General features: G+C 43.0%; 1 protein-coding gene across 1 annotated transcript in view; it reads left to right on the top strand.

The window, feature by feature from the left end:
• Positions 1-233: 233 nt before the first annotated feature.
• Positions 234-25,098, top strand: part of LOC137780773 (myelin basic protein-like) — a 39,330-nt gene continuing 14,465 nt past the window's right edge. The window contains exons 1-3 of the mRNA XM_068568979.1: positions 234-478; positions 11,378-11,434; positions 18,117-18,192. Of these exons, the coding sequence (XP_068425080.1) occupies positions 449-478; positions 11,378-11,434; positions 18,117-18,192 (163 nt within the window). The 5' untranslated portion in view covers positions 234-448. The remainder of the gene's footprint in view (positions 479-11,377; positions 11,435-18,116; positions 18,193-25,098) is intronic.

The following is a 25,098-nucleotide window of genomic DNA, read 5'->3' as shown; positions in this document are numbered from 1 at the left end:
TTTATTTATGCATATGTGAAGACGATGTGAGATTGTATTTTTAAAACCACGACTCTAGCTGTCTCGCGCGTTTTTTTCTCCCTCCTGTGCCAAGAAGCACGAGCTCCCTAATCAAGCACAGACGTGCGCCAGCGTGCTTCTTTAGCCACATTTTTCTTGGCGGACTAAGAGCTGCATTCCGCCCCACCCCTTACAAACAACATCACCACCACAGTACCTAAATCAGGAAGCACCGTGACACGTTTTTTTTTTCTTTCGTCTTCATCTTTTTCCTTTTTTTTTTTTTTTTTGGTTGTTGTGTCTGATACGGAGACACTTGCGCGATTCCTACAACGGGCGAGCCATAAAGGGGGGGAAAAAAGGCGTTATTGTTGATGTTGACGACCCATCGGCCGCTTTTGAAGGAAGACTGACAGTTCGTTACATCCAGTCCGAGGCTCAGCTGTGGATGCATTTGTCACAGACTAACCGGAGAAGGGTACGTGTGCACAGTCGACCTGGTATAAAATGAACAAATTAACAAATACGACGCGGAGAAAAGTCAACGCAAGGACAGTCTCGCGCGTACGTAATCGCCAAAACGATATGTTTTTTCAACGGCACCAAAATACATGGGGTAACGATGGTAAACATGCTATCCACGTCGACTTGTTTACAACGCGTAACAGTTGTAGCGAAACCTGCAGGGGGAAATATGTTATGAATGTAATTTGTTCTTAGGGAGTGTGTGTTTTAATACGGACCACTGTCACCAGACTGTCCCCCCCTTCCCTTTTCTTCGTCAGGTGCTTTTGACAGTGTCGCCCCCCCCCCACCACCACCAAATACTACAACCCGCCCTGTTGCCTTCTTCGTTGAACCAATCACAGTGAACAGTCAGCGTACTTTTAACGCGTCTATCCCCCAGTAGTATTATAACACGTTGTGCCGACGAATTTAAAGCCTGATGTTAATCAATAGACGGGTTTCTTCAATTCGGCACACATAACGCACGCCAAACAGGACTTTAACCCAATAAAATCCAGACATTTCTATTTTGCTCCGCACTGTTTGCTACCGGAAACCCCCGTGTGTTTGGTTGGCGGTGAACCCTTGGACCAACGTATTTATTTTACATTTAATTTAAAGTGCGTTTTGAAAGGTGGATCATATATATGCCGAATTGTTCAGATCCGCATCGCGATTATTTTAGAGTATAAATGATGTCAAACGATTTATGTCATCTTGCATCAAACTGTATTCTTTAAAATGCTAAGATTTTAAATGGAGGTTTACACCTATATGTTATTGTCTGACTGATTTTACCACGAAGGAAACATGTCAGTGTTAGTGGGTTCAATATATTGTGTTTTCTTTGTCTTGGCCAGTGGATAGACGTTTCAACTGGCTTTTAATCAAAAACATAGGCTACAATGTGAAGCCTAAATGAAATGTAAGTATTACATCACTCTGCATCCTAAATTAGGATGAGCACACAGCAAGCTTGAGTTGTTGCTTGATTTTACATGGAAACAGGGGAGGCCTGTATCGGAAACTGGACATGTTGAGTGGCCTAACGCTGAACAGAACAACTGTTGATCTGTTGAAGAGCAGAACTGCTAAGATGTAGCAGCAGCATAAGGCTCTGTGACAAGATGACTGCTATGTTTAAACACGGTCTGTTAGTTTCAGTAAAAAAAAATAATACCAGATGAGAGAAAGTAGATTTCAATGCAGTGACATGCTCAATAACTGTCTCCTTTATGCACGGCCTATAAATGAAGTACTCACACATGAGTGATTGCTTGCACTGATTTATTCAAGCCTGCAGTCCTGGATGTCCTCTAGCCAGGAAACACTTAGCAAGGTAACCTCTGGCTCCATTTTATACAAACTACATGTAGGTTTAATCCTCACTTTGGCTTTCATTTTTTCCATCCTCCTTTTATTTGATAAGGAGAGAACACAAATCAGATCGTGTTAGTTGTTCAAGATCATGTTTTTTTCTAATACGTACCAGGTGCAATACGTAATAGGCCAATCGCCTTGTCATGGGCTCATGTGATGGATCACATTATTGTATGAGTGTTTCACTTTCGACACAGATCGGTGCTGCGTTCATGGAAATCAATTTTGTGGTGATCTTGTAGATTTTGTGGCATGTTAAAGATCACTAACTGGACAGGGAAAATAATTTTAAAAAGCTTATATTGTTGTATGCGTAGCGGGATGCCAGCAGTTGTAGGTTAACCTTCGCATAGTTTGAGGCGGAGCCTCTGTTGGCCTGCAACCACCTGAGGTGGGAAAGCAGCTGGAATGCATTCCTTTTGCGTTTCATTGGATTTGCCTCGACTCAGCCGGGAAGGAACATACCAAGAGGTTTGCTCAGCCGCCACGTTGTGTCCCTCCGCATTCCTTTTCATATCAGCAGGCCCTGCGTGTAGTTTTGCAGAAGTTAAGTAAAAAGTTAAGTGTTGTGCGAAAATCCCCCACACTGAGTGACGTTTTTCCACTCTGCCCACTAAATATGTTTATGTGTGACTGCACTTTATCCGTTACTTGCAGGTGATGCACTGATGTTAGTCAACTTCCGTCCTCCTCGCAGACTCACAAACTTCCTCTCTTGTCTCACTTCCCCTCCTGTCTGTGCCTGTTCTTGGCAGACAGGTTGAGTCACATTACCTGCTATATGAACACCTCCTCTGCGAAACCGCGATAACTTTGCCGAAGGCGTGGTGCTGCCTGTCAACTCGGGGTGCTATTTTGTCATCCGCAGTGGTGTCACAGCCTACAGTGTGTTGGCACATCGCAGGGATCACAGCGGCAGATGGTTCGGCTGAATATGTTTCCTCTGGAACCAAGTCGAGGGGTGGTAGCTTGGATTATAGGAAAGCAAATCCCTCACTTGGTAGCAGTTGTGAATCTCCATTGAGGAGCATTGTGCTTATGCTTCGGGGCCCTTCATCACTAGGACAGCCCGGGGAGGGACGGGAGGTGCCCATGCATAACAAATCAATGCTTGAATTAACAAGGCAATAGCTATACATTCCAATGCACCCCTGCGAGTGTTGTATTCCCCCTGAGCCATATGCTTCTCCAGGAGGAGAGTCCCATGGTTGTCTTTTATTTTTTTAGAAATTCAAAGAAATTGAGCAGAATAACAGTCTGTCATATCTGTCTGTCATATTGACTGTGTGTAAGATGTGGACATAGTCATCGTGACGTCACCCATTGGCTTGTGGACTGCCGTTTTGAAGCCTCGAGTTCGGCACTTTTGTTGGCGCCACCTTGTTTCGGGTTTCTTTTGCAACCAGAAGTGATAAGGGAGGGTGGAGCTTAGTACAAACAAACGCTGAATGAGACATTTTTAGCTGATCAAAGCGTTCAAATAAAAATGGCATGAACTGAAAACACACTGTGAAAGGTTTAAAGCTGGGAAGACAAAAACACATATACTTCCAGACCGGACAAGGCCGTGGTTGCAGCATATCCTGCTTCATGGTCTATTTGACTCTAAATGAGACCATAAAAGCATGCTGTATTGAAAAACTCTTGAAACTATGGATTGAGACCGTAAACTCATGTTCACAATGTTTACTAAGGTAATGAGAAGTAGGTTCATTTTCTCATCGACTTTCATATTATGTAACTTCCTGTTTGTAACCACAGGATTCGCCCCCCTGCCGGCCAGTAGAGAGACTGCAAGTTTGAGGGACGTCTGCTTTGCCTTCACTTTTCATACCCCGAGGTTGGCCCCTGGTCGCTACATGATTTTGTGATAATAACTGAGATTTAACAATCAGACTTTTTCAGTACCGATATCGATACTTGGACTTGGTGTTGACCGATATCGAGAACGGATTCGATAGCAATTAATAAGGTGTTATTTTATGTTAAAGGCAACATTGGGATTGGCTTTCTTTTAATAGCTTAGTAAACCAGCAAAACATTCCTCTGGTTGGATGATCTGCCAAACATTGCAGATATAGTTCCAGGGAAAGTTATTTTAAAAGCTTAAAGAAACTCGGGTTGAGTGTGTGTGTGTATATGTGTGTTTTTTTCCTTTCTGTCGAGTTGTTATTTTTGTCTCAAGCAAAACACCTTCTAAGAAAATGGTTGACCCACCAAAAATCATCAACCGTAAAATAACCTGCCACCCTTTTCAGTCACCGTCGCCAAGCCTGACAGGCTTTCTGTTCTCTCTTCTTCTTTTTTTAACGGAGGAAGATGAGCATATTATTTTCGAGCCAGAGGAGGACAACTGTTGTTGCTTTGCCTGATTTCCTGAGCCGTAGCCAGTGAGCTATTTAGGCAAATGTTGTTGGTTGAAAAAAAAACACTTATGTTGTTTAAAATCTTCAACTTGGCAATCTTTAAAGAAGCTCATTATATATATATATATATATATATATAAATACTTTGCTGAAGCTGCAAAATGTCTGCATGCTCGCCATATGTTGCTAAAGAAACTGTTTTGTTCCTGTATTGCAGGGTAGAACTAGTCGCTCCTTGCAAGTGTTGTAAGGAATAAGACCTCTCATTCATTTGAATGGGGCGACACAGGGCTCAGGCAAAAAAAAGAAGAAAAACACTGATCTCTTACATGTGCACATCCTTGATAAATAACTTGGTGACTGGAAGGCTGTACTTTTCTATTGTTTACATTGCGACCGTCTTCCCTAAATGAATTGCCACCGTGATGACATGAACAAATCGTGATTGAGGTGTTTTGGCATCCATCTTTAAAAGTTAACGACAGCAAGCTACACCAGGGCAGGTAGATGCACCATTTCATCTATTCCTTACACTTTAAAAACAATCTTTTGTTGTTTTTGGCTTGCAGAAAAGCCGAGGAAAAAAATCACTCTTACTCGCTGGCTCGCTCAGTCTTCCACTTTCCCTTTTTTTTTTTTTTTACAAACATGACAGCCCTGTTCTAGCGACCTGACAGAAAGAGAAAAACAAATTGAGGCTGAAAGAGAGGGAGAGAGCGAGAGAGAGGAAGTAAGGCTTCCTGCAGCAGGCACTCATCGCTATCTGTACAATAAAATGCCATCCGTCAGGGACAGATGTTGACCTTTGACCTCAAACCTCTTGTTAAGAAGAGAGTCCCTTCACTGGTAGATGGGCAGTGTGCAACCGAAACCAATCATTCTTTCCTGTGTCTCCTCAACACACACATACATTCATAGGCTCCGTCCTCATTACGTAATTGACTCTGAGTCGAGTGCAACACGGTGCAGTCACTGAGGGCAGCTGGAGGGTTAAAAAGAAGCTGTTGTCTTGCTTGCACAAGAGCAAATGTAAAGCAAAAACAACAGAACCAGGCAACGGCAGACACACACACACACATATATATATATATATATATATATATATATATATATATATATATATATATATATATATATATATATATATATATATATATATATATATATATATATATATATACACACACACACACACACACACACACACACACACACACACACACACACACACACACACACACACACACACACACACACACGTTCTCTAGCTTTAGTGGTAGACCGAAATAAATAGGTTTGTCAGCATGTTGTGCACGCCAGGCCGGCTGCTTATCAAATATCCTGACAGTGGTTACTAGAATGTATGCATTGTAAGTGCGTTGGTATAGGGTTGGTTGGGGAGCGCTGCTGTAACGGGTCTTGAAAGAAGCTGTTTGGACAGAAAGCGTATATGACACTGCCCTGCATTTGAACTTCGTAATAACATTACCAGACAGGATGTATCAAATCTATGATAATATGATACAACTTTGACTCATTTTCTGCTTCATCTCCTCTGCGTTCAGCACTGTGCCGACCCTATGTTGAGGGAGTCACTGACCCAAAACCCTCTTAAATCCCAACTGAACTCAAAATCTCACCACTGTGAAGTTTAATTTTCCCTAAAGAGTATTATATCTGCGTCTGTTCTGGGAAAGTCGGACTTTAATGTTGACTTAGTATAGCATACTACGTTTTGATTTACTAACAGGCTCCAGAGAGTAGAAAAAGCAACGCTCCACATTGTTTTCTTGGCTCCTCGCATTCATCTCGCCGACCCCTCGGTTTGAGGGAGTCATGTTCAGTCAGGGCAATGCCAGTGCTGTAAAAATCCATTTGAGAAATGTTATTTTGTCTGTTTTTCGTAGTTGTTTCTTCAAAATGGAACCACAAGCATGCTTCCTGCAGGGGTATTGTTTCCAAACCTGATGGCCCCCGAAGAGTTTCACTGCGGTGGTTGTTGAGTAATCCATTCTCCTTTTTTGACAATGAGATGAACCGCTCATCTGATCCAGACAGGGAGATTTATGTTGCTGCAGGCTAATATCCCTCTCATCTTTAGTCAGTCAGTGAAATGCATTCCTGCATCACCTGTAGCCTCACTGAAAAACAAAAGGATTTTTTTTTTTTTTCTACTGGCTGATTTTCTGTGATTTAATGAGCCAAAATTGCAGCAGGCAGCCTGGAGAAGGTTTTCATGACAGGTTTTCCTTTAGCTGTTCTGCAATCTGTCTGGTGGACATTGCTGCTTTTGCATGCTTACATTTTCATGACCTCTGTTCTATTGTTAATGTAGAAAACAGAAAATACGTCCAGTATGTGCCGCAAACAGAAAACACAAGGTGGGAGGTTTGTTTGAATATCTAAATGCAGGTTGGTTTTTTTTGTTGCTTTTCATGTCTTTTTTTTTTTTTTTCTTTTAAGAGCCACATGTGATGGACAGCTCAGACAGATAATTGCTCATGTGTGCTGCAGACTCTGCCGAGTGGTAATGGATTCTTCCAGGTCTTGGCCTGTGTGTAGCCGCCCCATCCCTAAGAGCTTTTCCCATCCTAATGGAGCATTTAAAGGGCAAACAAATGGTCCAAAAGATGCACTCAAATACAGCTGCCAATTAACAGCAATGTGAGGGTTAATTCGTAAAGGAACTATTACATCTATTTCACCTCCCTATCTCTAAATTTCTGAAAAGCTTTCTTTTTTTTTTAGCCTTGTATCACACCCCCATCCACCGCCCCTCCTCTCTGTATCTCACACTCTGTTATGCAACAGTCTTCTGCAAGTCCTTGCTGGTCTCCTCGGCTCTGATTGTGTAACATTCGAGAGCGAAACTTGCTGCAAGTCCTCCTCCACGTTTAGGCGCATACCACTAGATTCCCTGCACGTCTCCCCATTTCCCCATGCCAGTGCTCAGCTGCTGACTATATAGTTTGTTTAATCAACAAGGAGTTGCAGCTTATTTAGTGCTTTCTACAACTGTTCTGGCTCAATTAGCAGCACACTTGGATATGATTGAGCCCATTCTCTTAGTTCACAAAGGCCTCTTCAAATTAATTTGTGAGGTTTTTTTAACACCAATATTTCTCTATAGCATTAAAATAGCAAATCAGTGTTAAGCGCTTATGTACTTTGAGAATGCTAATTCATTATTAAAAGTCACTATAGCTTTCAAATGGTGTCTTAATAGCTTTGTACAGATGCGTGTTAATAAAGCATGCTCAAAAATAAACCATCATTTTCTTCTTTTGGCTGGCTAAGTGATATATCCACTAATCGGTAAGCTCTGTTTTCCTTTTGGAAGTTGATTGTGCAATATTCTCTCAGGAACTGTGACAAGTTCATGTGAGCTTGGTTGTTTCATTTCTTTAAGCTGCCTAATGCCTTGCTGGAGCAGTTGTTGCTGCAACGAGACCACAAAGGAAAACTTGCAACAGAAGGAGCTTAGGCCTATTTAAAGGAACAGTACACAACATTTAGAGCATTAATGGAGGAGCAAGCAAACATAGACACAACTGTGTGTAGTGTTATCCAAGCTACTCCTTGCTTTGTTGATGCGGCCGGAGGCGTGCACGTCTTAGTGTTATGTGATCGGCCCTCACTGGCTGTCGTATGGCGTTTTAAAGCTGATAACGCCGCCCTGATCTACGGCGCCACGGCGGTAGCGTAACGCCCACCCTCCTGTTCCCCTACAGGTACACACTGTTAGCAAAACGCTCACCGTAGTCCATACTGTTAGTGCTGTTGGCACTGTTAGCTTTGAGCCGCTTGCTCAGGCATTGACGTGTTGAGAAGCAATCGAAATGCATCTCATATTGTGCGCCGTCAGAGTTAGATTAATCAATAATGGGAGGTGTAGCCCTTGTATAGTATTTACACATTTCTCTTGCATCATCAAAAAGGGCTGTAACCTTTTAAGAGCAAATGGCTGGTACCGAGTAAACATAAAGGGGTTAATCTCTCGACATACTTCAACCTTCGTGGTTTTAGTGAGGATTATAAGCACCTGTGATTGGGGTGAGTCGAGCACTGTGTGTTCACTGTATTTAATCCAGCTGTCAGACACCAGGTCACGTGGAACAGATGTCTAAACAGGCGCAAATACTTTTTTTTTTGTGTTGAAAAATATACTTTTTGTCCCAACATTAGCAGCGTGGTTCTGTTGGTTAGCTGGTTGTTTGCATCAGCGTAGACGCCTGGATGGGGATAGTTCTGGAGCTAAACTGGACAGCTGTCAGACAGCAAATCTGTTTTTACAGTGTAAATCACAGACATCCCTGCCCACCACTGCTTTGGATCACTCTCACCAACCTTGTTTCCATCCGTGAAAAGGAAGAGAAAAACCCCATTGTACGCTACCTTTCCTGCTCCATGGACCAGTGGTTCTCAAATGGGGGTATGTGAGATGTTTTAAAATATATTTATGAGCATTCCTTAAAAAATCCTTTAAAAATCCATATATAAATATTCAATAAAACATAGGTGTAAGTTCATAAACTGAATTGTATATATTCTATACCAAATCAGACAGTGATGGCAAAGCGCTTTGTATTACATCGGGTTTATTTATTTTTTCAACCATAAATTCTTAGCACTGGTCAGGGGCTTCTTGGCTGAAAAATAAGTAAAAACTGAAATAAGATTGCGAACCACTGCCATAGAGCATAGTGGCAAAAAATACTTGGCAACATGCGCTCACAGTAACTCCGCTGCTTACAAGTACAGCCCAACACAACGCTCTGGGCCGTTAAATGTTCCTCATTAATAAGCTCATTTTCAGAGATGGCAGCTCCCCGCTCCGTAGAGAGGCATCAGTCGGTTACATTATAATCAGACTGATTATCAGAAGAGAAACTCGCTCTTGTTTCAGGAGTGTTTTCAGTTCCTTGGAGCCTTTTTCTTTAATTGCTGTACTGAGTGTTGAAGCACTGCTTAAGCGGCTGCCAGTGGTAAACATTGCTCCCCTGCGCTCCCTGTTCACAGGACAATGTAATGATGTAACGGCATCTCTCACTGCTTTATGTTTATTCACCGTGGAAACAAAAGTGGTGATGCCTGTGTGCATGAACATGAAGTTCAGTAATGAATCGGTCATGATTTTACCTTTTTTTTTAAAAAATATATATATTTATTGGAATTGTTCAAAGGCCTTATGAACATATTTTGAGTCTTTTAAACTGATTGACCTGCGAGTCAGGAATGTAGGAGGATTACTGCATTTTTAAATTGGAATAATAAAAACTGACACATACTGCATTCATGCAGTTGAATTAAGATCATTTTTCAACATTGTTGCCGTCAGCAGGACCGTTTCCTGTCTTCTTGGCTGAGCAGCCGGCCACAATGTTCAACGCCTGTTCCAACGTCAGTGCGGACCATTAACGGACATGTGTAAACCTCGCTTTTTTTTCTTTTTAGCATGAACTGTAGTGTTGCATAAACATTCTTGACAATTTTCTGACATGTTCCAGAAAAGGAAATAGGTGCCAAATATGAGGGATGCCTTTTTTCTTTTCATGTCTGCAAAAACTCTCCTCCAAGCCAAAATTGCACGCACTGAGATTATCTTAAAGTAAAGGAGAGGAGGGAGGTTTTTTTTAAATTTTATTTCTCTGCACTGCACTTTGATGCACAGTTTTACACCTTTTCTCACTTGCTCCTCTGAAATATAATTAAACGGCAGTTCTTATTTGCCTGAGTTATTGAATCTTGAGTATGAACGTTCTCGGTTGAGCTTTAACACGTGAGACCTATCCTTAGCTCGCATACGCGTCTCACTTCCAGGACGTCTCGCTGCTTTTCACAGACTTTGCAGTACACTTGTCGCCCCGAGTCAGTCATTTAGCTCTCTGTTTTATTGGCTATATTGCTGCAGCACTTTAGTTTGACATGCTGGGGAAAGTTTCAGTGACACAGTAATCACTGACAGTCTCCCCTCTTAGCGCTGCTCAATTACCTGTATTGTAATTTAACTTGTTCATTATCATTTAAGGTTGTAATTTAGCAGCATTTTTTTGTTTGATAAAATAACACACCTTTTTAGTTTCCTATTTTTTGTCTCATGACCAACAAACATATTTAGATTGCCCAGCAGCAGATAATCGGGAGGCTGAGACTAATTTGCAGCACCCGATGCAAGATAATACGCTGTTGTCGCATCGGGAACTGTGGAGAACTGCATCAGATTCAAGGGTGATGATGAGACTGATGAAGTAGCTGTATCGCTGTCAGGGTGTGTTTTACACAGGTAGCAAAGTGAAGCCAAAGTGGAAGTGTCTTAAATTTGTATTCTTTCTAATGGCCACCAGGTTGTTTAACAAAGAAGTCTGATTGTATAGAACGCTATGAGAAAATGAGCCTACTTTTCATTTGATTTACCCTCAAGAAATATTGTGAGCATGAGCGTATGCTCTTAATATCCAATGATTATGGTCTTATTCAATACACCATGTTTTTTTTTTTATTCTGTGAATGGAAAAGAAAGAAAGTGGAAAAAAGTGAAAGACTTAATACAGTGGCATGTGTCCTACTCTTTAAGTGAACGGCAGCGACCCCATGGTAATAGTTCAGGAGAAGGAGCCATATATTGCCCTGTTTCCAAGTGTCTTTTATCCAAACCCCTTCGCCTTTTATCTTTATTTTAGCTCAGCATGTTGACGGGAAGAGCTAGGATTTGAACTGCCGGCCTTGTGATTTTCGGACCGCTCGCTCAATCTTTCCACGTTGCCGCCTCGTTGTTCTACCTGTTGATCGGACTTGGTGCAGTTATTATTCATTTTAGATGCCAAGGAGCGTGAATAAACGTACTTATAACCAAACGAAGAACGCTCCTTTTTCCTCTCAGCCCCGGTCCAGCTGATTGGTCCACACCAGGGCTCCGTTGACAGCTTTCACACCAGCCCAAAACGAAGCTCAGTCAACTGGCAAAGGCACCAGTGTCTTTTTTTTTTTCTTCTTCTTTTTTTTTGGAGCTATTTGTGATACAGTTTCACACTCCTTGCTTGGATAAGGAGGAGGACATAATGGTCACATAATATGCTGTTTACAGTCTTCTCTCGGTGTAAATACAGTTTCTGTTTTTCTTCCAGCCTGACAGCAGCATGGGCCAGCATCTAGGAAAGAGGGAGTCGCCCACAGGCAGCAAGGTAATCTTCTTTTTTGTTGTGCATGCGAAATAATCATTCAAACTGACGGCCTGAGAGTGAAGCATGTGTTGGAGACTTTTCTTCCACCTTATCAGTGTGAACACCGGCCTTTAGCAGCAGGACTTCGGACTCTGTTCAGTCCTTCTGATTTATCGCCTTCAGCTTTCAGCCCAACTGTTAACCCGCTTCCCAGTGCGCGAGTCTTGAATATCTTTTCAAAAAGTCCCAGCTTATGTAACACAGCACAATGGTTTAAACTGCTAAATACTTCTTTTGTGTAGTTATTTTCAAAGGGTTCCCCCCCTGTCATGTTTTTTTGTTCTTCTTTAAGGTTTAAAAGAGCTCTTATATATTTCTGCGCCGCCCACGGGTTATGTGGTTACAACTGACTCGTTCACCTACGGCACTTGGATCATAAAGCCAGGGTTTTTGCAGTGATCACAGTGCCGCAGGCGATGCTTCAAACTCATCTCTCAGGCGTATTGCGCAGTCGTGATCTATGGAAAAATGCACCAGGTCATTGCTTCGTATGGAGGTTCGAGCTGTGCAGAGGGAAGGGATGAGGCAGAGACTACTTTGCAAATGTGGAGTGGACGTCTATCTACATCCCTCATGTCTATGCTTTTATTTTTGACTCAAATGCCACTGGAGTAAGACCCTACTATTACGAGTGCAGAGTCCGTCCGTGGGGTGCTGGTTGGGAGCACGATGGGTCTCCGTGCCTCGTGGGTGTCGCACTATAATAACCCACTCTAAACCACAAGCCTCGTCCCAACAGTGCTCGGCGAGGTAAACCCATTTGAACTGGAGGAAATTAATAGGGGATTTTGTGCATCAAGGCTGACACTAAAAATTTTATCCAGGTCCCCATCTCATTCAACCATTAGCTTTGGCCCGGTGGTCACCAGGGCTCTGTTTGGCTGCGTCCACAAAGTTCAGCTGTCTGACATTAATAGTATAACACCAAATTGCTCACACCGTAACAACAATCTGGCACCATCGAGAATTTTTATTTTTTTTTGTTCCGAACTGATAGGTGTGAAATGTTGTGGACGTTTTAGTGCCCTTGTGTTACTGATGCTCAACTCGGATGGAACAACGGGTTTGTCCACTGAGGTTAAGAAAACTCAAGCCTCTACATCCTGTGCCGAAGTTTAAACAGGAAGTAAGAAATGAAGTGTGATTTTCTTCTTTTCTCTTTTGGAATAAACAAAGTCGTTAGGCCCCTCACAATAGGCATTTTTAATTGGCCGCTAAGCTTTGCCCCAGGGTTAGCATTTGACAGAAAATGTCTGCCGCCCGCTAATAGTGCTGTAATTAAATAGAGCAAATGTGCTTGAATTATTGGGTTTGAATATGTTTTTGACTCATCTTTCTGCAAATTCACAAGCCAGACGGTGTTCTGCGCGCCAAGTACGGAGGAGGATCCGGCTTAAACTGGTACAGTAATGTAATTTAATGACGACACGCAATTAACCCCCCAGCTTTGCTCAAGTCCTCTTTTCAAAAGTACAGCGGATGTGACTAGTTCAGGCCATCATGGTCGAGGCTGCGATTTAGGTACCAAGAGTTTTCTAGCTTTCTTTGAGCAGCGCTCGCGCCAGATTGTGAGCAAGGTGGCGGAAAAAGAAAAACAGCATTAGGGACCGTGGGCTGCAGCGTAAAAAAAAACGCGGAGTGATGCTTCCCCGGGGGGGAAGAGGGGAGCCTCGAAACAGCAGGGAGGTTGATGGTTCAGCTCGCAGATGATTTGTTTCCTTAGTCTGCACAGCACACTCTGGAGAGGGAAGAGCCGGAGCAAGAGGAGTGGATTAATTTGTCAAGTGTGAAGCTCAAGGAGAGGCGTTAAGGCGGCCTGTCGCGCCCAAGCCACGTTGTTTATGCATCTTTTAGAATTGTATATCCCTCTGTCTTTTACCTTTTTTTTGTTTTCCCCCTCTCTTCAGGCCTGATTATCATGACATCAAAGTCAATTTAAAGGTCTGGCCAAACAGCCAGTTGTCATAGTGACAGTTAAGCTGGAACACGGCGTGACAGAGTAAAGCAGGTCGTGTTTAGGCGCTGTTGTCTGAGTCGTGATCCCTTTCCCAGCGCCTTATCATTTCAGGAAGGGTAAAATGTACCCATGCCTTCCTTTGTCACACCTCAATAGCGGCTCTAACAAAATATCTCTGACATTTTCACACCGCTGATATTTTACAGCCTCAAATCCCACCTGAGATAAATAACACCGCGTTCTTTACTGTAAGTTTTTGCCAGAGTAAGGAACAAAGGCAGATGGGCACATCTGATGTTCCCCCAAATGCAAATATGTGTGTGCCAATTGGTGCAGATTTCTCCTGACGCACTGAATGTTGTGTCGACAACACTGAACTACAGAGCGAGGCACGGAGGACGCGGAGTTGTTGGTCAGAATGAGCCCACAGATTCTTCAATACATAATTTAAAAATAGGCCGTTACTCAGTCATTTTGTATGATTCAGTCACTTCGTATTGCATTTTGGGTGAATTCAACGCTGAAAGAAACGTAGTACAACAACGCATTACGTTTCAAAAGGACTCCATTTGCAGTGAACCATGCTTTTTCGGACCCCATTGTGTTGTTTGTACAGATTCCTGGCAGCCCAAATCTGTTACATATCATGTTGCGATATTTCCTGCCCGGCTACAGTGAGCGGAATCGATTTTTCAGACATCTCAGACGACGCCAGGAAACATCAGTATGTGTCAAGGCTGCAGAGTTGCAGTGAACATTTCTGTTCTCTCCAGTATCACCGTGCACCTTTCTCAGCTTGGAAACAGAACATGAAAAAGTGACCCTCTCCGGCTCTTGATACATGATTGCGCTTGCAATAACTAACACCAGCGCGCTCTCCACCTGCAAATGTAACCTACCATTCATATTCTCAGATGGTGTTTTAAAAGATTTGGGGATATGTAGGAAATCTCAAACGGGTCAAGAATGAGCGTGCCAGCTAATTATTGTGCAAAATACAGAAATAACTTTAAATAAGGTGCATTAAGTAACCCAAAAAAACAATTACAACACTTTCAAGAATAAACAATGTACTAATATACAATGTATACTATAATTCATTGATGATTAACTGACAAAGAATCTCATCAGGTGTAAAATCATCTTATGCTAGGTCAGATAAACTCACAGTTTAATCGCATTACACTTTCCCCTTTTGTGTCTTTTGCTTTAAAGAATATACGCCAACCTCGAAATTGGTAACGCTGTGTGTCCGCCTTACTTTCTCACAGCGAGGAGCGAAGGTGTCAATGTTTGCAATTCATCAGACGCCCTAATTCATCAGAGGCTCAAAACCTGAGGAGGTTTTGAGCCTCTCTCCCGTTTTTACTAGGATAAATTACATTTTTTATGTACTTCTTCTGCAGCCGGGAAGAAGCGCAACTAATACCCATCACCTCTGGCTACACATAAAAATAAATGCAATTTAAAGTATCAAGTAGCCGGAGTTGTAATGAGATGATTACCTATTGAAAAGTGGTTTAGATGTGAAATGCTGAGCAGTTTATTCTTGCTGTAAGGCAGTTTTATGTGTGGTCCACCGGTACTTAAGCACCTCACAATATGATGCTACTCTGTCAGTCCTGCCTTGTTCTTGGTTGTGATGCAGCCATAATACTAAGACAGCTGAATTGAAGACTGCAGTCTCCAGATGAGGGAGCTTGAGGCCCAGCTAGCAGACTTCCACCCTTCAGCTTCACTATTGTACCCAATTACAGCGCTCTGTGTGTTGTTACCAGCCCAGCAGGCTAGTTCCTGTCTCTTCTGGTCCTTTGTGGGAGATCTGTCCTCATCTGAATCATACGTGTACTTTTCTCACCTCAAGTCTGTTCCGTACCCCGTTGTGTCTTGACCAAGAAGACCATTGTTTGTCTCCTGTATTTGAACCACAAAACTAAGTGCTTGTTTGGAAGAGATGGTATACAACAGCGCCTTTTAAAGGTGATGGTAAACAACTGGGCCTTTTTTATGCTGTGTGTGTGTGTGTGTGTGTGTGTCTGGTGCTCTTCTTAGTGATAAGGAGATGATCCAATCATTCTTCTGAGTGTGAACAGGACGAAACACTGAAGCTATCACCAAACTACAGATAGTGAAGAGGATTCCTTGAAATCCTCAAATCAGCCGAGTCCTGAAAGATGTTCGAATGGCTGCACTCTTCTTTCCCCCCACCTACTCAAACATAAGGAGTACTTAGGCACTTTGAACCCCACACGCCACTCGTAGTACTGAATGGAGATCAGAGGCCTGAGTGGAGCTGCGGCAGGAACCACCACGGCTGAGTGTTCTCGCCCGACGCGCCCATCAAACAAGCAAATATGCTCACAAACATTAGCGTTTATCTTTTACGCAGAACAAACAGCCAAGACACTCGCTTACAGTGATAAAAGTGGCTGATTTTCCACTCCAAAGTATTCTTTTTCTTTTTTTTTAAACAAAGAGTGCATCATTCCAGAAACGGAAAAAAAAAACACTTTTCAAATCATTGGGCCCTAAAAGTGGCAATTCGGCTTTGTTAGGTAGTTATTTTGTTAACCGTTTAAACAAGTAGTAAAGCAGCTGGTCCGTGGCTTGCTGGCGTATGCAGCGCAGAGAAATGAACCAAAAGTGTGTTTGGCACTATTCCAATGGGCAAGGTGCACTTGACTGCAATCTGCTGGGTTCATGATACGAGAGACCTCCGTCTCTGCACCATGTAATATACAGCAGGGATAGGAATGACGTGTTTGAGGCAAGTGCCTGGAATAATCATCAAATAGAACATGATGGGGCAAAATCCTGGCCATCAGTTTCACTTATGTAAAGATACAAATGTTTGTCATACAATCTTACTTCAAAAGGCTCCCCGGAGCTCATTGCTTGTGAAACCAGTCCGATGACTGACCCCAGCCTCCAGCAATGTCAGTTCAACGAGCTTCCAATCATCATCAGCGGCTCGGCTCCAGGAATGTGGATTTGTTATCTGCATTGCAAATCTTTTTACACTTCCAAAAAGTGCAAGGCGGAATTGAGATATACGACAGCTGTGTCTATGCGTGTGTGTTGAAACTGAGTGCCTTTAATGGTGGGAAGAAATGTTGACGTGCTAGACAGACTGTGGGACTGCAGTGAGAAGGTGAGCTATATCAATGCACAAAAATGGCAATATTGTCCTATTTGTTTAGTTTTTTCTCTCTGTTTCTGTCTCTCGTGTTGCTTTAAAGTAATTCATCAACGGTCTTTGGACTAACCCTGGACCAGTTGTCTCATCTGCAAAGAGCAAACTTTGACATCGATAAGTTGGAGAGATAGGCACACACACTAGGATCAGAAGTGGAAACTTGTATCCAGCATCGAGGCTGCTGACTAAATCTGAATGTCACGGTGCCAAACAAATTTGCATTATTTGTTTACATGATTGAATAGACAAATACAATTTCAGAAGCATGGCACATTGTTGACCTTTTCACGTGATTTGCACCACTAAGTGCGAGCTCACCGCACTTGTCCACCTCCCCTCGGCTCACAGGGATCTGTCACAGTTGCGCTCCTCCTCATGCCACATTGTGAGCGGCGTGCCCACAGCTTTTGAACGTCAGTGTTGATTCCCTATGTTGGCAAACCCACTCGGAAGTGGAAGCTGGGGCTGCGTGAGAGTGCATTGTCGTCGAGGAGGAAGAAGAAGAAGAAGAGGAGGAGGAGGAGGGATTTAGTAAGCGGATTTAGAAAATGTGAGGATTAGCACACGTTTAGTTTATATGGCACCACGAAATACAAACTCGTAACTTTACTTATAGAAAGTCATTTCATATGGACTTAAATGAAAGAGGAGATTCAATAAATGCCGGTACAGGTAGGTTTAACAAGTCAGCGTGCGTTATCTTTAATTCATCACTCATGATCAGCCTGAATCCGACCAGAATCAATAATTCTTCATATCCGGAAAGTCTGTTAAAACGGGCCTATTTTTTCCATTTAAAGATGAAACGGTGCCATTTAATCTTTACGTTTCCTCAATATTACTCGCCCTCAGTGACAGCAGCAGAAGTTGCGCTGTCAGAAATCTCCCACCAAAGTACATCCGTGTATTTTCTATTAGACAATGGCCTGCTGGATTCTGGTGTTTTTCTACTAGATTTCAAATGTATGGGTTAACACAAGGCAACACATTTGAATCAAGCCACAGAGTGTGTTTCAGGAACTGTAACCAATTGTTTTCTGGAGGACAGATTCACGGCTCTCGTCCCAGCTGACACGAGAGACTATACTTAGTCACAGAACTACTGCAGCATCAACGGCTACTATCTCTCTCTTTTTCTCTGTTTGACTCCCTTGAGGCTTGATAGAGTTAGTTTTCAGGTCCACATGTAAGGTAAAGCCACGATGCAGTTACAAAAGTGAATCAATATGAAGGTTCAACCCACCAACTGATGAAATATTAGACATTCAGAAACAAACTTCTATACCTATGTGATTCAATAAGTGTAGAAGCTGCTTTTGAACGTTATATAAACGGGTCTCTGAGCATAATTCTGCTGCGAATACAAAGCCCACAAGCCTAAATAGATGTACCGATCCCTGTTGTTCTCTCTCGCTCTGTTGGTCTCTGCCTTTCCTCCGTTGCCATGGCACCTCAGTGCCTCACCTCTTCAATCTGTTTTTGTTTTAAAGGCTTCGTCACCTGAACCTGAAGCAGTGCAGGCAGCAGCAGAAGAAGAAGAACCTGAATCACAAGATGAAGTCTTTGGTAAGAGGTCAAATCACATCTTGAAACTCCATCAACATGCATATTAACTTTAATGTTCGGCCACGAGTTAAAAGACAACTAAAATAAAGTGATTTACATGTTTTTATGGCAACCTCGTCATCTCCAGCACCATCAGTAGAAATATAGATAATGTGGTAGTTTCTGGTAGCACAGTGGGAAGCTGTGTTATCGTGAACAGAACCTGGAACGACAGCCTTAAAATCCACATTGACACGGTAGCTCCTTCAACTCGGATATCTCGACTCAATATCTTTTTCTTCACGATAATGAACGGCTTCTGACTCAGAAGCTCCTGCAGCGTGGCATTTGTTTGGAGTGAGCAGTCTGGCTGGGAGCTGGAAAGTTAGCGGTTACCTTGATGAATGAAACTTAGTGGTCTGTGAACACCAAATGAGAAAATCTCAAATGTCAGTGTTCCAGGCATTTGTCCGTTGTGACGCGTGCATGTTTTTAATGGCAATTGGAGTGTACATTTTCTGAATTCTTCTTATATTAATGAGGCAACTTTTGATTTTAATTATAATCTAAACAAGCAAGTCAGGTTGGATATATACCATAACTATTGCGTGCTTCATGCATAGTAGATCATCCCATAAAAATGCAGCAGAAAAGCTCAATCAACAGGTCTAAGTGTACCTTTCCCCATAAAACCGACACCCTCTGTGTCTTTTGTGCCACTTTGAATATAACCATCAGTGTCACTGAGGCGCCCTGGAGCTCAGTGAAGATGCAACCTCCCAGGATGAAGTACTTTTTTTATTTTTTCCTCTCATATACAATGTGTGCAGTGGTCCAACGCCCAAAGCCAAACATCACCACACATGCCTGTAGGGAGTTGGTGGTGAGCCAAAAGTGTAATTGTGCAAAATAAAGCATGGCGACGAGATGGCAAGTCAGTGGTTCATTCTGCGAGAGAATAAAACCCTCAAGACAGTGATGATCACATCTGTGTAGGAAGAGCGTGGAGCGTTCAAGTCATCAGGGAAGGAAGACAAGCGCAGTCTGTTTTCTCCCTTCTGTGTCGGTCTCGATTGTCTTCAGGGTGAGCCGAGGTGAAGTGTGTGTGTGTGCGTGCGCGTCCAATGCTATTTGCCATTAAACATATTCTCTTTTGAGCCATTATAAGGGTTAAAACACTCAAAACGGTAAGATTCCCTTTTTCTAGCTCCTCCGGGGGGCAGAATCGCCTCTGAACCATCACAGGCGTAAATAAAACTTCATAGGCTACGACTAGGGTTAAATGACAAGGCTATAACTCAAATTATTAGCAAAAAGAAGTGAAAGAATGAATCAGCAACTGTCAATTTCTGCTAACTGTCACTAGCAAATTGACTCAGTTGGAACTAACTAAGGCTGTTTTAATTGAGGGAGTTTTAAAAAACAAAATCTTCCTGTACTATGTAACTCGTACAACGATTGTTTGGCGGACAGATTTTGATGGTTTGAAAAAGAGTGTCCAGCCTTTCCCCAGATGGACGCTGCCTCCTGCTGCGTCTCTCTGCAGATGTGATCTGCCAATTAGAAGCTCCCTCCTGTCCGATGACGCAGGTCACCAGGTACCACTCTCATGGCCTCGGGCGTGGACGCCTCCCCTTTCACAGCGGGACCTGACGGGGCGCTTCACTCAGAGAGAGCGTGATCCTCTACCTTTTTTATGATTTGTATGTGGAGGAAAGTGCCGTCCCCCACAGCTGCAGGTGACTCGGCAGACCACGAGCTCTCCCCGGCTCCTCTCTGAGCTGCAACTGTCCACATTGTCAGCAAGGACACTGGTCTGCTGGTGCCGGGAAGGTGTGTATCACATGTCACTTGTGGATGGAGACGCCATTCTCAACATCAAATCAACAGCATAGAATCACGCTCTCTCCGGGTGGTCGCTCGAGGCCATCGCTGCAACGCTTTCTCATCAAACTGCCCCTTGCGATCTGCACGTCAACGTCTCCCTCCTCTCTGATGAAGAGAAGCCTGGCGATACTTACATTGCTTTTCATCAGAGAGGAGGGAGATTTGCAGATCGTTGTGACAGTTTGATGAGAAAGTGTTGCAGTTGTAATGCGCTGTGTACCAAGTGCACATGGAGTGTCATGCTCATCATTTTGCATGTGTTCTAGCTGTGAAACATGCTTTGCTCCTTTCTCTCTTGTTTGAGGATATTATTTGGCCATAAGTCATATTATTCTGGATTGTTCAGGGTACTTGCCACTGTCACCTCCAGGACCTTAATGTGAGTCAGTGTGTCGGCTAATGGTCTGTAAAGAAAAATGTAAATGTTCTGCATCGCTTGGATAATTGTATGCATAAATATCCTAAAATGAATAACCGGAGTGATTTCAAATACATACGCTGTCTGTCCAGTGCAGCGGATTTGGCGCCGTGAGGGGAATTACGGCTCTTTAAAGTTAGATGGATTTTATGGCTCCGTTCTTTTCTGAGACCTGTTCAAAAGAACGGCAAAGAGCTTTTTCCTCATCGAAAGTTCTTTAGAAATAGAAATATATAAGTTATCTGTCCAATTCATTCAGCATCCCCTAAATTGTCCACACCGGCTGAAACTTCTGATCAATGTGTTGTAATATATGACCACTTTGAAAGGCCATTTTGAGTTTTGATGTTGTCAAAATCAGTCGAGCAATGGCTGAAAAACTGTCCACATAGGTGATTTTGATATTAAACGCGATGTATGCTAATTTAGCAGTTGCTAAATGCTCAGGACCCACGCAGTACATTTCACACATACAACCAATTTCCGGATCACATGCACATCTCTGGCAAGTGGGCTATGTAATCATGAATAGATATATGGAGGATTCTGATTAGATTTGTGCATCGGTTCGGGTCAATGAAGTATTGATTATTATTACATAACAAATGCCAAACTATTTAAACTGCATCAGAGGACGGATGCAGCCACGAAATCATTTTCAACGAAAGGTCAATATTGACCCAATGTTATGCAAAACTAATTTCTCCGCTCAGCAAGAGTGTGTGCGTGTGTGCGTGTGCGTGTGTGTGATTTAATTCTGTCCCCCGGGTGTTTGTTTGAATATGTGCGCAGGCCTCCTCGTAACTATCCACCGCTGACAGTGATACTTCAAAGTAGGCATGCTCCCGTGCAACACACAATTAGTTTTAACCCTCGCGGGACGACTTGGTTACCAGGCACTGACTTGCTTTTGACACGTACCTCAGATGCGCTGCTGTTCTTGTAAGCAGGCTCGCTTCTCACTTCAGTTATTAAATGGCACGATGACATTAGTTTTTCTCTCGCCAGTTCCCCGAGCACAGTGGTCCCCAACCATCGGGCCACTGCCCCGGTACCAGTCCGTGGGTGCCCTGCTACCGGGCCGCAGAGAAGGAATGAATGAATGAATGAAAAAAAAGTCAGAAAAGTTTTATTTTGAAAAAAGACTGGATACATCAGTCTGCGCGTAACCTCTTGACACATATCGCGATAGTTACCCCAAAAAATGAAACTTAAAAGTCTGTTTCATCTTAGTGTTCTGGAGTAAAATCAAGGCAGAGCATCCTTGAGTTCACCAAAAAAGCTCTGAAAATCCTGCCTCCATTTTTAACATCCTGTCTTTGTGAAGCGGGTTTAAATTAAGCAGTAGACTGGACATAAAGGTCTAATTTACAGAGTTAACAGGACATAAACGCACGTCGAGTGACGTTTTCTCCCATCAAACTGACATGGGAACAGCTCGTAGTAGAGAAACCAGCTCAGCGCTCCCACCAATTCGGCGTAATGGTGAGTTGTATCTTTATGCACTTTACAATTGCTTCATATCGGTCGTATCATTTTGTTACCTCATATATATTACGTCGTATTTATCGCCCACACCGTTAAGGCCGGTCCGTGAAAATATCGTCCGATGCGAAACCGGTCTGTGGCGTAAAAAAATGTTCGGGACCTCCGCTTCCTCACACAGGTGCTTTTTGGCAGCTCGGGAACGAGAACAGGGATTAATTAGGACGCAGGTTTAAGCTGCGATCTCGTTTTACGAAGGAAGGGAAGCAGCCAACTTAAAACATGAACTGCCTGTGGCGTTCATTCAGGTTTTCTATAGCGTTTGCTCCAAAGTGAACGTTAAAAGGTTTCTTCGAGGGGTAAGTGGAAATCAAAGCTCTATCATAGTGTGTATTATGTTTGATCGTTATTGATCAAAAAGCTGCTTCCAACTGGTGCGGTTTCCATTTTGCTTAATGTTTAACCGGTTCTTTGCTCAGTCAGCATTGCTTTCTGATGGTGTGTAAAAATACCATTTTCTTATCAGTTCCTAACTCTTACTGAGGGAACATTGCTGTGAGGAGGCATTTAACGCCTTCCTCTTACCCGTGCATCAAGGCTGAAGTAATTTAAAGCGATTACGTTGATTCGGAGTACGGCGAAATAAAAATAAAAGGAATTGCCACCAAATTGCCACAACGTGAGTGGTTTATGACGGGCAGGTTAGCTACGCTTTATTGGAGCCTGTTTTGGTGAAGTTGTCATCAGCAGGCGTCATGACTCATCCCGGCCCGTCCAGCGTCCGGGGACGTCTCCATGCGGCACTTCCTGTTTGCACTGCTTTTCCACTGAAGGGCAAACACCAGCATCAGCTGGTGCGGCTGATAAAAGCCCATTACGGCCCCATTACCTGCGCCGGCCTGCAGCGGCACTGACCCCCTCCACCTATCTGTGTCTAGGTGCCGGTTCTGTCTGGGTCACTGTTCCTTCATTATCACAGGATGAAGTGAGGAGAAATCATGAAATAGTCTAAAGTTAAATTGACCACACAAATTTCCTAGTAATTGTTTTTCAGACAACTTTAGCTAAAACATGACAGCAAAGTAAGCGTGAGTGCGCGTGTTGCCTGCGGAAGTGCTTAGATTGAAGTGCACCATATAATTTTCCGAGCTGCTGCTGCTGCTTAGGATATACGGCACTTCAGAATATAAACGCAATATAAATTTTAGTACCTGGCGCAGAGTTTAATTTTCCTCATTCAGCACGCAAAGAAAACAGAAGGATGCAAGTGCAAAGACGGCTTTGGCTCTTGATTAAAAAAAGATTGTCCTTTTTTAGAATGTGTTTTATTATTGTGCTTCAGTCTCTTCCTACACCCACGCTCATGAGAATGATGTATCAATATGGGCTAGGCCTCCTTAAGCTCTAACATTACATACTTGCATCACTTGTCATGCAAAAGAGTTGGATATAAGAAGTAGAAAAAAAAGTATTGAAGTAGACAATTATTTCTTAATCTTCCTTTTTTAATTAAAGTATAGATCTCAGCACAGGGGGGCTTATAGCTTTTCTTTCCTTCTCCTCCCTTTTGTTGTTGAAGCGTTGCGTGTTTCCTCAGCATCACATACGCCTTCACCACAAGGAAGAGAGGAAAGAGCGAGAGACCCGATAAACACTCGATTGCATTCAGTCAGCAAGTGACCACTCCTGGGCGAGCCCAGAGGACATCTTGTTTAGCCTCAGATCACGTCCCCGCAAAGAATGTGTGTGGTGTGTGTGTGTCTGTGTGATAGATGACAGTCAGGCCCTCTGGCTGTGACAGTGGAATTATTTAATGAAAGGATTATTATTCAGACACAAAAGTAAATATGATGTTCATACTGGATAGAGAAATCATACAAGTGTGAAGCTGGGATATTTTTATCTGGGTGTGAGCGAGCCCCAGAGTTTTGTTTTAAAGCACACGTCAGCCGTTGGATGCAGCAGACGCACTTTGTGCGTCCGATGCAACGGAGGAAGAGCAACCGACGTTTACAGCTCAGCCCAGAGCACTTTGTTTTGAAGAAGACTACAATGCGACCTTTAAAATATTATGGTCATACTAATCTTAAATGATCCTTTGCAAGGAGACACACACATGCACGCACACATGCACGCATCATCTTTTGTCCTCTGCATCCCTTTCAGTGCACTATGACTGTATCCTTCCCGGTGAGACCTCATTTCACTCCTGCATGGTATGGGCGGACTCGGTCAGCAACAATGGAAAGTATCGTACAGAGAGAGACAATTACGGAATGCAAATGCATTATCTGGCCATTGCTGAAAAAACATCCTTTCATGGTTATTACTCAAAATGGACTGGAATGAAAATCTTTTTTATTTCTCACCCTAATACCCGTACTATCCAAACCAGATTGTGCCACCTTTTAACAACCGATGCACAATTGATGCTGTGTTGAACAAAACAATATTTGCATTGTAAAAAAATAATGGAAAATTGCTAACGGAGTATTTCATGTACAATTAATTGCATCGCCCAATAGCGATGGCTTCTGCACATACTGTATTTGCACTCCAAAGCCCCTAGAAAGCGCAAACAACTATAATAATTGGATTTGTGAAGAAAAAAATTGACAAAGCAAGCAGCTGACAAAGCTGTAGTTGCATAACATGTCCATCATTTTCCTGTCTATGCCAGTTTGTCCGAGTCCGATCAATTGTAATCTTGGGTTGATTATCTGGAGGTCAAACTCAAGCTGCCTTCAAGGGAACTAAAAGGTATTGTTGTAAGAAGCTTCAACTTGTTTCCCACAACACGGGCTTCTCTCCTGGCGACCCTGGAAGTCTTAAGGGTGGAACGGGCTGCTTCAAGATGCATGGATGTGGTCCGAGCCTGGTGGGGTTAGTCAGAGTGCTACTGGGCGAGCGTGAGCAGGCTCCCTCTGTCCGCTCGTTACTAACTCGGTACAGAAGCTTCTGGAAACGCAGAGCAACCCCCTAATGAAAACAGAATTGTAGCATGCCCTTTGGAAATTAGATTCCTCCCTATGAATTCTTGTGAATATTAAATATCTGGTCTAGTTTCTACTGTTGACGAGAGAGATGATGGATTTAAAGCGGCATCGTGTGTGACGTACACAGCTGGGTTCGTTACC

The sequence above is a fragment of the Clinocottus analis genome, unplaced genomic scaffold (assembly GCF_023055335.1).
Source record: "Clinocottus analis isolate CAN_PGR_092001 unplaced genomic scaffold, fCliAna1.0.p SCAF_9, whole genome shotgun sequence".
Taxonomy (NCBI): domain Eukaryota; kingdom Metazoa; phylum Chordata; class Actinopteri; order Perciformes; family Cottidae; genus Clinocottus; species Clinocottus analis.
The sequence above is the reverse complement of the archived record's forward strand: the minus strand, read 5'-3'. Positions and strand labels throughout refer to the sequence as shown.